At 37.9% G+C, this 14,189-nt stretch overlaps 1 protein-coding gene across 1 annotated transcript in view; it reads right to left on the bottom strand.

The window, feature by feature from the left end:
- Positions 1-1,483: 1,483 nt before the first annotated feature.
- DHRS7B (dehydrogenase/reductase 7B) overlaps positions 1,484-14,189 on the bottom strand; it is a 70,715-nt gene continuing 58,009 nt past the window's right edge. Inside the window, exon 7 of the mRNA XM_031940401.1 lies at positions 1,484-5,499. Coding sequence (XP_031796261.1) covers positions 5,294-5,499 — 206 coding nt within the window. The 3' untranslated portion in view covers positions 1,484-5,293. The remainder of the gene's footprint in view (positions 5,500-14,189) is intronic.

Here is a 14,189-nt window from a genome sequence, read left to right as displayed (position 1 = left end):
TCCCACGGTAGTTTTAAATGAGGATGATAATGTAAATTACAAGTGTTACTTTTTGCATTGGGGGGATGGATCTTAGAACATATTCATGTTTTTATTTTGTTGCTTCAAAGCATTTTATATACATTATTTCATTTGAGCTTCAAAATGACCTTATTAAATTATGCAATTATCCTTTTTACAAATAACTAAGGCACAAGTTAAATGATTTTTGTTCAAAGTCACATAGCAACTGAAGGTAAACTACATAAGTTACTGATGTGGATTAATCTAGTTTTATTCTTTGGTGATTTGAGAAAAATAAAAACCTTCCAACTTTATGCATATAAGTCATAGTTACCAAGAATCTGGGTAGGAAGGAATCTTTAAAGTTTATCCGATCTAATATGAACCTTAGCCACTAGACTCTGATGAGAAGGAAATCGATTATATCTTGAAGCAGCACATGGCTCTTATATCTGTCCTAATTAAGAAGGTCCCCTTCCACATTTTCCCTTTTGGGGCTTCCACCAATGCATGTTAATTCTATCTTCTGGGGCCAAGCAAAACAAATCTAAGCTCTCTTTCACATGACAGCTCTTTAAACCCTTGAAGACAGCTATCATTGCACTATCCTTTTACTCTTCCCTCCAAGTGTTCTTTTCTTTCCAAGTTAATTTTAGTTCCTTTAGCCAAACCTGGTATGGCATGGTACCCAGTCTCCTCATCTTGGTCACCCGCCTCTGGATTTATTCCAGCTTGTAAATGTCTCTGGCAAACTTTCCAACTTTCACAGTTTGACTTCATATCTAGTCGTTCATTCACTGAACAAACATTAACTGAATATGCTAAACATATTGTGTGAGACTTTACACTAGGGACAAAGAACAAGATATGATTCCATTCCAAAGTGTTCTGTAACATTACAGCAGGTTAAGAAAACTTGCTAGGAATCATTTATTGTTCCTGATAACTAATAAAAGGTATGTATCTAGTGCAACCAACTATATAGGAAGACTTCACTAATTTTGGGGTCAATGAAAGGATGGCAATGCTGCAGTAAATCTTTTGAGATGTGAAGAAGAAAAGTAAGTAGCAATTTAGGGCTTAGAAAGAAAAACTTGAGAAACTTATTTGAACCTGATTAAATATCTATACTTTGTAAATTCTTATGCTCTTAAAAAGTTTTTTTGGGGGGTAGAAATTGGTAGAAGAGCTCTTAAAGAGTTTTATGATCCAAATGATGGTTTAATGACCGAGTGAAGAAAGTCAGAAGCATGCTTCTGTGCTACACAGAAGTAACCTTGTGAATGCCAACTCAAGGAATTCATTATTGCCAGTGTCTCCTAATTCCCAGGCCCTCAGAGAAATCTCCAGTCATTGTCTTTTGCAGTGCTTAAATCAATTTTACCAAGCTTACCTCTGTCTGAGGTCTTCAGAGATCGCTGGCCATCATTTCATAAGAATGATGGTTTAAACATGGATAGAGCACTCAAGAACAGCCAGATGCAAACTCAAGGTCTTTTATTCACAGGTTCACATCTGCCTAGCTGACCTCCTGCTGACTCCCAATGAACACCAGGTCAAAGAGAACCTACTTCCTTGTCCCACAACTTAAATAGGGTCCATGAGGTCACATGCACAGCCAATCAGAGGAGGAGACACCTCCTATTAACTATGCAATCTCAGTGGGGCCAAAGTTCTTGCTCAAGAGGCGGTTTATTCACAGAAACCACTTGGGGGAGGGAGGGTGGGTCTCAAGCATTATTGCCTGTTTACTTCCCGTTGCACTGTACATGACCTGACCCTTACATAAAATCATCGTTTTCTATTGTTAAATCAATGGTATTCAAAGAGTCATTAGGAAAAAAAAAATCAATCCTAGAAGCATGTGAATTAATGAATTTTGTGTATCCTGAATGATGAGTTGTAAACAATTCAGAAAATTCATTTATGGGTAGTTGCCCATCTGAATTTACACCTTTTAAAGACAATAGCAAAAGGCTGTAGCTATCGGAAAAGTCCTGTTTTAACTATATTCCTTTGATTTGTACACCATGACAACTTTAAAGAACCACAAGAGAGAACCTTTTAAATTCTTATCCTAAAGCTGTTAGTTAGCCTTGAGTGGGCCTGGGCTCAGCTTTTCACCCATTTTAATTTCCAGTTTGAATAATCAACATTTCAATATTAAGTGCCTAACTTATGCTAAATGCATAAATGAGGATACTAAAAAAAAAGTATCTATCCTTAAGTAGCTCAATTCTAATGAGTTAGATAGCATATATACATTAAGCAATATATATGATGAATAGGAAATAACAGAGGGATGGACCTGGAATTATGAGGAGTTTGGGAAGTCTTGCAGAAAATGAGATTTTGATTGATTGGGACTTAAAGGAAGTCAGCAGTCAGAGTTGAGGTGGGAGATTGTTTTAGGCATGGGGGAGACAATCTAAGAGAATATCCAGAGCTGAGAGATGGACTGTTTTGTTCTTGAAATAGCCAGGATCAATGATCACACACAGTGGAGTAAGGTAGGAGGGGACTAGGTTATCACTAAAGGCTTTGAATGAAGATTTTGATTCTGGAGACTACAGGGAGTTGATTGAGATGGGAAGCAGCCATGATTTAAGGAAATTTAATTGGAATGGGGAGAGACTTGGGGCAGGCAGACCTGCCAGCAAATTATTACAGCAATCCAAGCATGAGGTGATGAAGACCTGCATTAAATTGGTGGCAATATTAGGAGAGATGCTGTATTTGAGATGTTGCAAGGGTGAAATCACAGGCATTGGCAACAAATTAGAGATGGGAGTTGAGATGGTGAGGAGTCAAGGAGGTGAGCCTGAGGGCTTGGGTGGTTGGTGCTGCCCTCTACAGAAATAGAGAAGGGAGCAGGAGGGGAGGTTTTTCAGGGATGTTAATGACTTCAGTTTTGGACATGGTAAATTTAAAATGGATATCCATTTTGAGATGTCTGAAAGGCAGTTGGAGATGAGAGGCTGGGACAAAAAAAGTAGACTTGAGAGTTGTCAGCATAGAGGCTGTAATTAAACCCATGGGAGTTAATGTGATCACCAAGTACAATAGTTTAAGCGAAAAAGAAGAGAGCCCAGGACAGAACTCTTGAGGAAAAATTATGATTAAAAGGCATGATTTGGAGGGCAATCCAACAAAAAGGACCAAGGAATGGTCTCAGAGGTAGTAGAACCAGGAGACAGGTGTCTCAAAAAATCTAGAGGAAAAAAGTATTGAGGAGAGATACTGCAGATACACTGCAGTGTTATAGGCTGCAGAGAGATCAGGAGATTGAAGATTTGAGAAAAGGCCATTGGATTTGTCAACTAGGATAACGGGGAGAGTGATACAGTGGATACAGTGGGAATGATGAAAGGAATCTGTTAGAGGAGATAGGATTTGTGCAGAAAGTATGGTTAGCCTTGGTAAGGAATAAAATGAGTGCTTACCTCTTCATGTGAGTTGGGTGAAGGAAGCAAAAGTAGCAGAAGTGATGGATGAGAAAGAGGGAGCTCAGGGCTTTAAATTATGGCAGAATTGTTACAAGGTGGACAGGTCAAGCTGCTTATAAACTTAACCACAAATTAAACCACAGTAGTGGATTGCAGTGTTATTCTGATATTTCTATACCCTTAGTTTTTTCTCAAAGTTCAGTGTTCCAATAAATATCTGTAGATATTTCTTTCTAGTCCTAGTTTATCTTAAAACTCCCAAACAACTACCTTTATCAACAAACTTTTTTCACTGTTCCTTGATTAAAAAAAGTCATCCATATTCAAGTAGAACATGGAGCTTCTAAGCATTACTGAGAAAAAGCATCACCTACTACTAGTAAATATTCTTATTTAATATTGCAGATAAACAAGTTCAAGGTACAGCAGTGCTTTTGATTTTCGACCTTCTCCGAGAAAGGATTCAGTAACAATATAGTTACATTCACCACTAGTGAGAATAAAGAAAATTACAGGAAATTTTTATTTTGTTCAAAATTGGGGTCAGGAATCTAATTAGCAGCCAACTCTCTTGAGTTATAGATTACTGTTTTGGTTTGTTTCATTTACCTGCCAGTCTCATCCCCTGCTAAGAAGAAAACTAGAAAAGTTCTTCCTCATGATAACAGCCTTTTATGGACAGCAAATTCAAGTGCCTCCAAGTATTTTTGGGTAGGAAGAGAGCAATTTGCCATCTTATTTGCTTCCTTAGCACAACCAAGAATCCCCAGGAATATTTAAGATATCTTGGATCAGGGGAGCCCGGAAAACAAAAACAACCTTGCCCCTCCAACCCAAATTTTCCCAGGAATTATAACTAAGTAATAAGCCCTGGCCCCCTACGTGGCATTTGGCTAATAATTACTAATGTGGTAATACTCAATTTATTGCTGTATTGTTATTTGCCACTTTAATATTTTTTATGGTACTATGTTAGGTGAGGATGAAAGACATTTCTCTGCACATCCAATTTCAATAAAATCTAGGATATGTCAAGCTCCTAAGTCCAGTTTCAATATATCATAGGGGTTAAATACAAAGACACTGCTAAAGTGTTGAATGAAAGACAGTGTAATGTTGAGGACCTTTGCTGACCTTGATATTAGAAGACCTGAGTTCTAGTCTTGATTTTCAATATGTACTGACTATAACCATGGACAAGTTACTTAAACTTCTCAGTACTCAAGGCAACTGTCAAAAATAAATTGCCTGTAGTGGAAGCAATACCCAGAGATCCTCACATCCCAGGAATTAAACTGGTCAGGACCAAAAAACAGTTGAACAATTCTGTAGAATAGATAAGAAGAAATAATTTTTCAAACGTATAGAGCTTCTGGGGAGGAATTAAGGATGGGGGTTGTATGATGAAGATTAACAGGCTAAGTAACTTTTTATAAGCCAAAGTTTGTCAAACCACTGGAACAGAAATCCTGATAATCCTTCTGACTCAAATAATTGTACTGATTGACAGGAGAGCAGAATTGGCAACTTGGAAATGTCGGGAGAAATGGTTTCAACAGGTATGTATCTTGATCAATGGTTTCTAGCTAGTATAATTCATTTCTCTTGCAATTAAAGACATGCATGTTTCTGGAATTCATCTCTTTCTCTTGTGAGCTCAGTATAATTTCCTTAGTTCCTTTCCCCTGCCACAAGAGGCTACCCATTGACCTGCAGCAAACAGCTCAACCACTTTCCCCACTGGTTAGATTTAATGTTTCCAATTGTTGCACATACCAAACCATTACCAAACCAAGATTAGGCAGCCTGCGCTTGGTCTTGAATGGAGCCTCTCTGAAGTATGACTAAGAGTCCTTTGCTTTCCTTTCCTTTTTGGCTCTCATTGCCATGATATAGAAGAAGAGTCGAGGAGACAGAGTTCTCAGGAAAACGGCCAAACAAGGCAACATATCTGCCACCATCACTTCCTTCTTCTTCTTCCCCACAGCTGTAAGGACTGTCTGAGCCACCTCTGCAGGACTTCGGCCACTGGCTGTGTTCTTATCCATAACTAAAAAATAAAGTCAGAAATGCTAGTACATAAAGCTTTAAGTCAATGTGAAGAAAGAAAAATCAGCTAGTTAAATTTTTTCTTTTTTTTTTTTTTTAAATTATAGCTTTTTATTTACAAGTTATATGCATGGGTAATTTTACAGCATTGACAATTGCAAAACCTTTTGTTCCAATTTTTCCCCTCCCCTCCTTCCCCCTCCCCCCTCCCCTAGATTGCAGGTTGACCAATACATGTTAAGTATGTTAAAGTATAAATTACAATATACATACATGTCCTAACAGTTATTTTGCTGTACAAAAAGAATCGGAGTTTGAAATATTGTACAATTAGCCTGTGAAAGAAATAAAAAATGCAGGCGGGCAAAAATAGAGGGGTTGGGAATTCTATGTAATGGTTCATACTCATCTCCCAGAGTTCTTTCGCTGGGTGTAGCTAGTTCAATTCATTGCTGAAGATGGCCATGTCCATCAGAATTGATTATCATAGTATTGTTGTTGAAGTATATAATGATCTCCTGGTCCTGCTCATTTCACTCAGCATCAGTTCATGTAAATCTCTCCAGGCCTTTCTCAAATCCTGCTGGTCATTTCTTACTGAACAATAATATTCCATAATATTCATATACCACAATTTATTCAGCCATTCTCCAATTGATGGGCATCCACTCAGGTTCCAGTTTCTGGCCACTACAAAGAGACCTGCCCAAACATTCGTGCACATACAGGTCCCTTTCCCTTCTTTAAGATTTCTTTGGGATATAAGCCCAGTAGAAACACTGCTGGATCCAAAGGTATGCAGTTTGATAACTTTTTGAGCATAGTTCCAATTGCTCTCCAGAAGGGAGAGCATGGTTCACAATTCCACCAACAATGTATTAGTAGTCCCTGTTTTCCCACATCCCTTCCAACTTCTGCATTATCTTTCCCTGTCATTCTAGCCAATCTGACAGGTGTATAACGGTATCTCAGAGTTATCTTAATTTGCATTTCTTTGATTAATAATGACTTGGAGCATCTTTTCATATGGCTAGAAATAGTTTCAATTTCTTCGTCTGAGAATTGTCTGTTCATATCCTTTGAGCATTTATCAATTGGGGAATGGCTTGATTTCTTATAAATTAGAGTCAATTCTCTATATATTTTGGAAATGAGGCCTTTATCAGAACCTTTGATTATAAAAATGTTTTCCCAGTTTTTTGCTTCCCTTCTAATCTTGTCTGCATTAGTTTTGTTTGTACAAAAACTTTTCAATTAGATATAATCAAAATTTTCTATTTTGTGATCAATAATGATCTCTAGTTCTTCTTTGGTCATAAATTCCTTCTCTTCCATAGGTCTGAGAGGTAAACTATCCTATGCTCTTCCAATTTATTTATAATCTCATTCTTTATGCCTAGGTCATGAACCCACTTTGACCTTATCTTGGTGTATGGTGTTAAGTGTAGGTTAATGCCTAGTTTCTGCCATACTAATTAACAAATTTGCCAGCAATTTTTGTCAAATAATGAGTTCTTATCCCAAAAACGGGGGTCTTTGGGTTTGTCAAACACTAGATTATTAAAGTTATTGACTTGTCTTTTGAACCTAACCTATTCCATTGATCAACTAGTCTATTTCTTAGCCAATACCAAATGGTTTTGGTAACTGCTGCTTTATAATATAATTTTAGATCTGGGTCAGAGCTGGTTAAATTTACCTACAAGAAGGCTATTTATTTACTAGGTGGGTGGTGTTTGACCCACCTTACCACTGAACTTCCCTTTCCTTCTGTCTCCTGAGGCAATATTTGTGGAAAGCTTTAATGTTTTTTTTTTCCTTTTCTTTCTTTTTCCCCCAAGGCAATTAGGGTTAAGTGATTTGTCCAGGGTCACAAAGCTAGAAAGTGTTCAGTGTCTGAGGTCACATTTGAATTCAGCTCCTTCTGACTTCAGGGCTGGGGCTCTACCCACTGCACCACCTAGCTACCCCAGAAAGCTTTAATTGTTAAGAAGTTGTGTGGTTCTTTGGGCTGCATCCTATGATAGGAGAAATCAGCTGGTTGACATCCCAGTAGGAAAGAGTTTAGTGACATTTAATCCATCTGTATGTGGTTTATCCTTTCACCACTGGCTTCACTTACCTTTGTGACCTTAGATAAGTCACAAGATTCCTTCTTGAACAAATGTTATTTTTCCTTATTAAAAAAAAAAGGGGGGGGGGGTTCAGACTATCCTATACTATTCAAGAATTCAATAAAGTCCCTGACTTGCTGAAAATATGTATCCTAAGCAGGTTGACTATAATTTATTGATCAGTTTATTATTGATAATAAAAGTATCTAACATTTATGTAGAGCTTCTGTGTCAGGTACTGTGCTAAGTACTTTACAATTATCATTTGATTCTCACAACATCTGAGTAAGACAGGGCTTTCTCTCATTTTACAAATAAGGAAACTGAGGCGAAGAAAGGTTAAAAGATTTGTACAGGACTACACAGCTGGCAAATGTCTGAGGTCACATAAGAATTCAGGTCTGTGAAGCTCTAGCTCTAGGCTCAGTACTCTTATCTACTCTGCTCCCAAATGGCTATTATTAAAGGACTACTTTGTTCTAGGTATTAGAATGGGATATATTCAGTCTCAAGAAAGAGAACAGTCTTCCACAAGATCTGTTGCCATTTAATGTTTTCATCACTGGCATGAATGATGAAAGAAAAAGCATTGTTTATTGGGTTTTGCAGCTAAAACCATCTAGAAAGGTATGACCAGCACCCTGCATGGCAAAAATAAGATTTCAAAGTGCTTTGTAAGTGATAACTGAAAGAAAAACAACTTATCCAAATATGATAAGGAAAGCCAACTATATACAAATGACTAAAAATGACCCTTAGAAAGGTCACTGTGGAAAACAAGCTAACTACAATTGGTAATATAGAACTAACTTTGAAAATCAGTACAATACTGGGGGCGGGGGAAGGCTCAACAAATAAGGTAGACTCATTTTTCATAGATGGTATTAAGCTAACTATCACAATCTGATCTAAATATTCACACTCAATAGTTACTACAGTATAAAGCTAGCAACATTTTTGTTTGTACTTACAGGGAGTATTTTGGAAATCTGAATTCATGTTACTGATTCTTTGTATTATGGTACAGTAGTAATAATAATAATCTTATACTCAGAACTTTACCATGATAAGTTGTATTATTCTCCATGCAGACAGATGGATATGGACAATAGAAAATTAAGAGTTAAAAAAGGGGGGGGAAGAAAAGACAAGAGCTAGAAAATATGTTGAAGAGCTAAAGAAACTGAAATGAGAAAAAGTCATTTTAGTTAGTGGCCAGCTGTACTTCACCTCTACTGAGGCTACAAAGTGCAGACAAGGTTTGCACAATAGTAAGGAGACTGGTAACTATAAGTTCTTACCACTTGGAGCCTGCTGATGTTTGTCAATCCAGCCCCAAAACTCTCCCAAACTCCAGTTCCATATCAAAACTGTCTAGTCAACATCTCCATCTATTGTCCAAATGAACCTAGTATCTTACCCACCTGGAAACGTAGCTCTTTCTGCAGAGGACAACCAGGTTTGAAACCCTGGAGTCACCCTCATCTCTGGCTTTTTTCACACTTCACCCTTGTTGATATAGGTTCCATCACATCTCTGCTCTCCATCCCTTTCCACTTCTTCACATGACCACCACTTCTGTTCAAGCTTGCATCATGTCTCTGACAAATTACTACAATAGCTTTTTAATTGGTTTCCTTTCCAAATCATCCCCAATGGAGAAGTCAAAATAATGTTCCTAAGACAGATCTTACCATGTTATTCCCCTTGATCAAGAACTGTCAGTGGCTCCCTAATGCATCTGAGATAAAGTACAATCTCCTCAGTGCGACATTTAAATCCCTTCACAATATGGCCCCAGCATAGCTTTCTAGATATTCACATCACTTCCCTTTACATACTCTATATCCCAGCCAGACCAACCTACTTCTTGTTCCTTGAACTTGGCATTCCACTTCCCACCTCCAGAACTTTCCACAATCTGTCCCCCATATGTTGAGGGTATACCCTTCCTTATTTTCTAGAAACCCTAGTTCTCTTAAAGGCTCAGTTCTTGTGCTGCCTCCTACAGGAAGCTTTTTCTGATATACCTAGTTTTTAGTCCTCTCTTCCTCAAATTATCTGGCATTCACCTGTATATATGTTGTATCTCTATATGTAGCTATATGTTCACCAGGAGTAGGGATTGTTTTTTTTGTTGGGGTTTTTGTTTGTTTGTTTGTTTGTTTTTTGGTCTTTATATCTTAAACATCTAGTAAAGTGTCCTGTGTTCATACATAGGATCTCAAAATTGGAAGGGACCTTTGGATGCCATTTATGGCTATTTATATTTGGGCAAGAACAGCACTCCCACACTTCAACTGTCATTGCCTCTTCCCCCTACCAAGTATTCAAGATTTAACTATTTGTCTCAGTCTTCCCTAGAAGACTTTGTGACTTTGGAGTTGAGGGAATATTTTTTAGTAATAATAATAGCTAATATTTATATAGCACTTACTACGTATAAGATTCACATTGTAAAGTTTTTCACAATAAGACTTTATAATGATAATCTCATTTGATCCTCCATAAACCAGGGAGGTAGATGTGTTACTATCACCCCCATTTTACAGATGAGGAAGCTGAGGAAGATTGAAGTTGCCCAGGCCACACAACTAAGGAAGATCCTGAGGCCATGTTTAAACGCCAATTCCCCCTGACTCCAGGCCATGCCAATACCCTTCTCCCCCTCTTCAACAGTACCTTACCACTGAACTTCCCTTTCCTTCTATCTCCTGAGGCAATATTTTTGGAAAGCTTTAATGGTTTTTTTCCTTTTCTTTCTTTTTCCCCCAAGGCAATTAGGGTTAAGTGATTTGTCCAGGGTCACAAAGCTAGAAAGTGTTCAGTGTCTGAGGTCACATTTGAATTCAGCTCCTTCTGACTTCAGGGCTGGGGCTCTACCCACTGCACCACCTAGCTACCCCAGAAAGCTTTAATTGTTAAGAAGTTTTGTCTTTATGCCAAGCCTAGAACTACATCTTTAACTTCTTCCCACCACTCTGAACTCTGGCTCTTAGAGGTAAATGAACAAATTAAATCCCTCTGCGCCAGAACAATACTTGAAGACAGTGACTCCAGGCTAAACATCTCCCGATCAATTCAGTGGTTCAAAGCTTGTTTGAGCTCCTCTTATCCTTTGCTGAAATACAGGAATCCATTTCTCTTAAGATTTCTTGAACTTTAAAATAATTACTCAATGGCAGATGCTTAATAAATGATTGGTGAATCAACTGATTAAAAGACAATGTATATAGCAATGTTTAGCAAGTACTATATACATGCTAGCTGTACCAATAGATCCTAGAGTTAGTTAGGAAGCAGTACTTGGGAATCTTTGGAAATCTGAAAATGAAAACAGCCTAGTCAGTCATCCCTTTCACTTTTCTAAGGTTTTAAGAAATCTCAGAAGCTTATAGCACAGGCTCTGAGCTAAGCCCTGGGGGCAATAAAGGTAGAAACAAAAGTCTTGGTCTACGGGAAGCTAATTTTCTGCCTGAGGGAAATGAGAAGTATTCTGGGAGAGCATATGTAATCTATACAAAGTAATTTCTGGAGGCGGTGAGAGAAACAACGGGGAAGAGGGAGTAGGAAAGACCTTTGTTGATCTTTTTTTTGGTTTTTGTTTTTGTTTTCCAGTAAATTTATTTGGCTTCCTTTAATCTTTCCGTAGGTAGAAACAGAAACTTAGATGAACTCTCAAGGTCATTCCAAACTATAATTCTGTGAGTCAGTGATAGTCCCAGTGTTTTATATGGAGTGTCCTAACTTTGGAAAATGACTAATGGGATGGATTACCAAAGGCATTGAAATCTCCTCTCTTATGTGTAATCAACGAGCATTTATTAAGCAGCTATCAGATACAAAATGGGGTGGGGAGAGGAGGGAACTCCCAGTCTAGCTGGAGAGAACTGTGTGGTAGGAATGGTGTTGGATCTAGGATTGATTCCCAGCTCTGATAATGAAGATCCTGATAATTAATGACAGTAGCCAAGTCACTTAACCTCTCTAGGCCTCAGTTCCCATATCTGTAAAATGAGGAAGTTGGAAATAAAATAAAACAAGCAAGTTGTACTAGAGGACTTCGAAAATTACAATCCACACTCCTATGATTTTAATTAAATGCTGTTGAGAGACATGGGACAGACCAAAGAACCTGGACGCTCTCTCAAGCCTTATGAGTTCCCTTGTTCAACTAAGGGAAAGCATGGGGACCAGACACGTGTTTTCTTGATTGTAGTGAATTTCAGGTGAGAAAACTCCCTCCACCAATACAGACTAGTACTTTCTCTGCAACATAGTAGTTTTTGATAAGCTGACGATAATAGCATTCATATTTATATGGCACTTGATTTGAAACCTTGTAATGTTAGGTAATTAGTATTCCTATTTGAGAGAACCAAAGCTCAGAGAAGCTAATGGGGGGAAGTTAATCCTTCTAACAATCTAATTTTAATGGTGGCTAACATACTTTTGGCTAACCATTCTTTTTGTACAGTGCCTGATATCTGTGGAAATGATTAATAAATTCTTTCTAAACCTCTCCTCTCCCCCTCCAAAGCAACAACAACAACAACAAACCCTTAGTCTTATGATTTGGGCCCTCAAACATTAAATGGCTTTTTTACTCTCCCAACCAGTATATATTGGAGGCAGGTATTCTTGACTTAGTGGCCATCTCTTTAGTCACTGTGCCATGCTGCATCTCTTCTAATTAATCAAAATATGCCTTAATGCTCATCTATGAGTCAATATCACAGACAGGTTCTGTTTCTCTTATCTTCTAGCTAGTAAATAAGTGGTAATTCAATTAGCAACATTTTAAGAATTAGAGAATATAACTAAGGGCTTCCTGTTACGGAATCAGATTTAGAGATTGAAGGGACCTCAGAGATCATCATAGTCCAACATCTTCTTTTTCCCAGAGGATTGACCTGCCCAAAGTCACAAAACCAGTAAGTATGTTGAGGCAATATTTAAATTTAGGACCAAGAGGGGCCACAGAATAAGAACATTCTCAGGATCAATATTCTGCTGGTTTTTTAAGTGAAGTATGAACAACTGATATGAAATATAGACAGAACAACACCCAAAAGACTATTACTTGACAGAACTCATTTTTTCACATCATATTTATGTTAATATAAATAAATGGTAGTATACTCATTGTTGCTAATTTGAAAATCAGCTCAGAATGCCATCAAAATAACAGTTTTGTCAACTATCAATCCTATTAGCCCTATGCCTCTGGAAGTCATTTGTGCTGTAAGGATTCTCCCAAGAAAGTTGTGGCTCTTGACTTAGGAACAAACTTAAATATGCGTGTGTGTTTATAAACGTATATGTCTATATGTGTGTATATCTATCTTCATATATGTGAATGGATGGCTCTAATCAAATATTTGAAGATGGACTTCTGTTATTGGTGAACTTCTTATTGGAGTTTGTATATTAGGAAAAAAATCTGAGCCTCAGTGAAGCTGGTTGTGGTCCCTTTAAGAAACTGATTTGTGATTCCTTTCAGATTGATTTGTGATTCAGATTACTCCCAGCCCCTTCTGGCTGATGCATTATCAGTTCAGGAAGCCTGCACCTTTGATTCACAAATCCTGGTCAAAAGCATCCCTTTGAATTCCAATAGGAGATCAGGGCTTGTCCCAGCCCCCATCAGATCTCAGCCAATTTGGGCTCTCCCAGCCCTCATTCTAATGATCTGCTCAGGCTTCCCAACCCCCACCAAGACAAGCAATATAATGAGCTTCCATCAACTAAGGCTTTTGCAGATAGACCATGGCAGTGCCCTTTACAGCCAGGATCTTTCTGCCCACTGGAATACTGTTTCCAGTGCTATCTTCTCTTTACCCTCACCTATTTCCTTAACTATAAACCTCTTTTATCAATCTAAGTTTTCGGGTCTGTAAATTCCTTTACAGAGGATCTCTGTGCTGCCAGAAGGGAATCCCCAGAACTCCCTATCCTTGCGCCACCACTAGACCTCATTTAACTTCCTGACCACCAGAAACCCTAATTTCATTTGGGTTCCCCAAATCTAAACGTCATCATTAATAACTTCCCTGAATTCCAGTCTTATATTTGTAATTATTCTTACGCCTTCAATGTCTCTTGATGGACCTGAAACTCCAAATGTACAAATCTGAATTTATCATTTTCTGTTTAAAGAAATCCTTTCTCCCAATTTTTATTATTTTTATTGATGGAATCATCATTTCCCCAGTTACTGAAAGCTCAAAACTTCAGAAACATTTTTAATCCTTTTCTCTTCTTCATCTATGATATGCAATTAGATCCCAAATCTCTCATCATCTCATCCATCTTGTGCTGAGTGGCATAGTGGGCCTGGAGTCAGGAAAACTTGAATTCAAACCCAGCTTCAAATATTTATTAGCTTTGTGATCCTAGGCAAGTCACTTAACCTTTTCCTGCTTCAGTTTCCTCAACTGAAACATGGACATGTAACAAAATAGTCCGTGCATTACAGGGTTCTTGTGAGTATCCAACGAGATAGTATTGTAAAGCAATTAGCACAGTACTTGGCACATAGTAGATGCTTAACAAATGCTTGGTTTTTTTCCTCCAC

Source organism: Sarcophilus harrisii, chromosome 1 (assembly GCF_902635505.1).
Source record: "Sarcophilus harrisii chromosome 1, mSarHar1.11, whole genome shotgun sequence".
Classification (NCBI taxonomy): Eukaryota; Metazoa; Chordata; class Mammalia; order Dasyuromorphia; family Dasyuridae; genus Sarcophilus; species Sarcophilus harrisii.
Note: the sequence above shows the minus strand (reverse complement) of the source record. Positions and strands in the feature narration are given on the sequence as shown.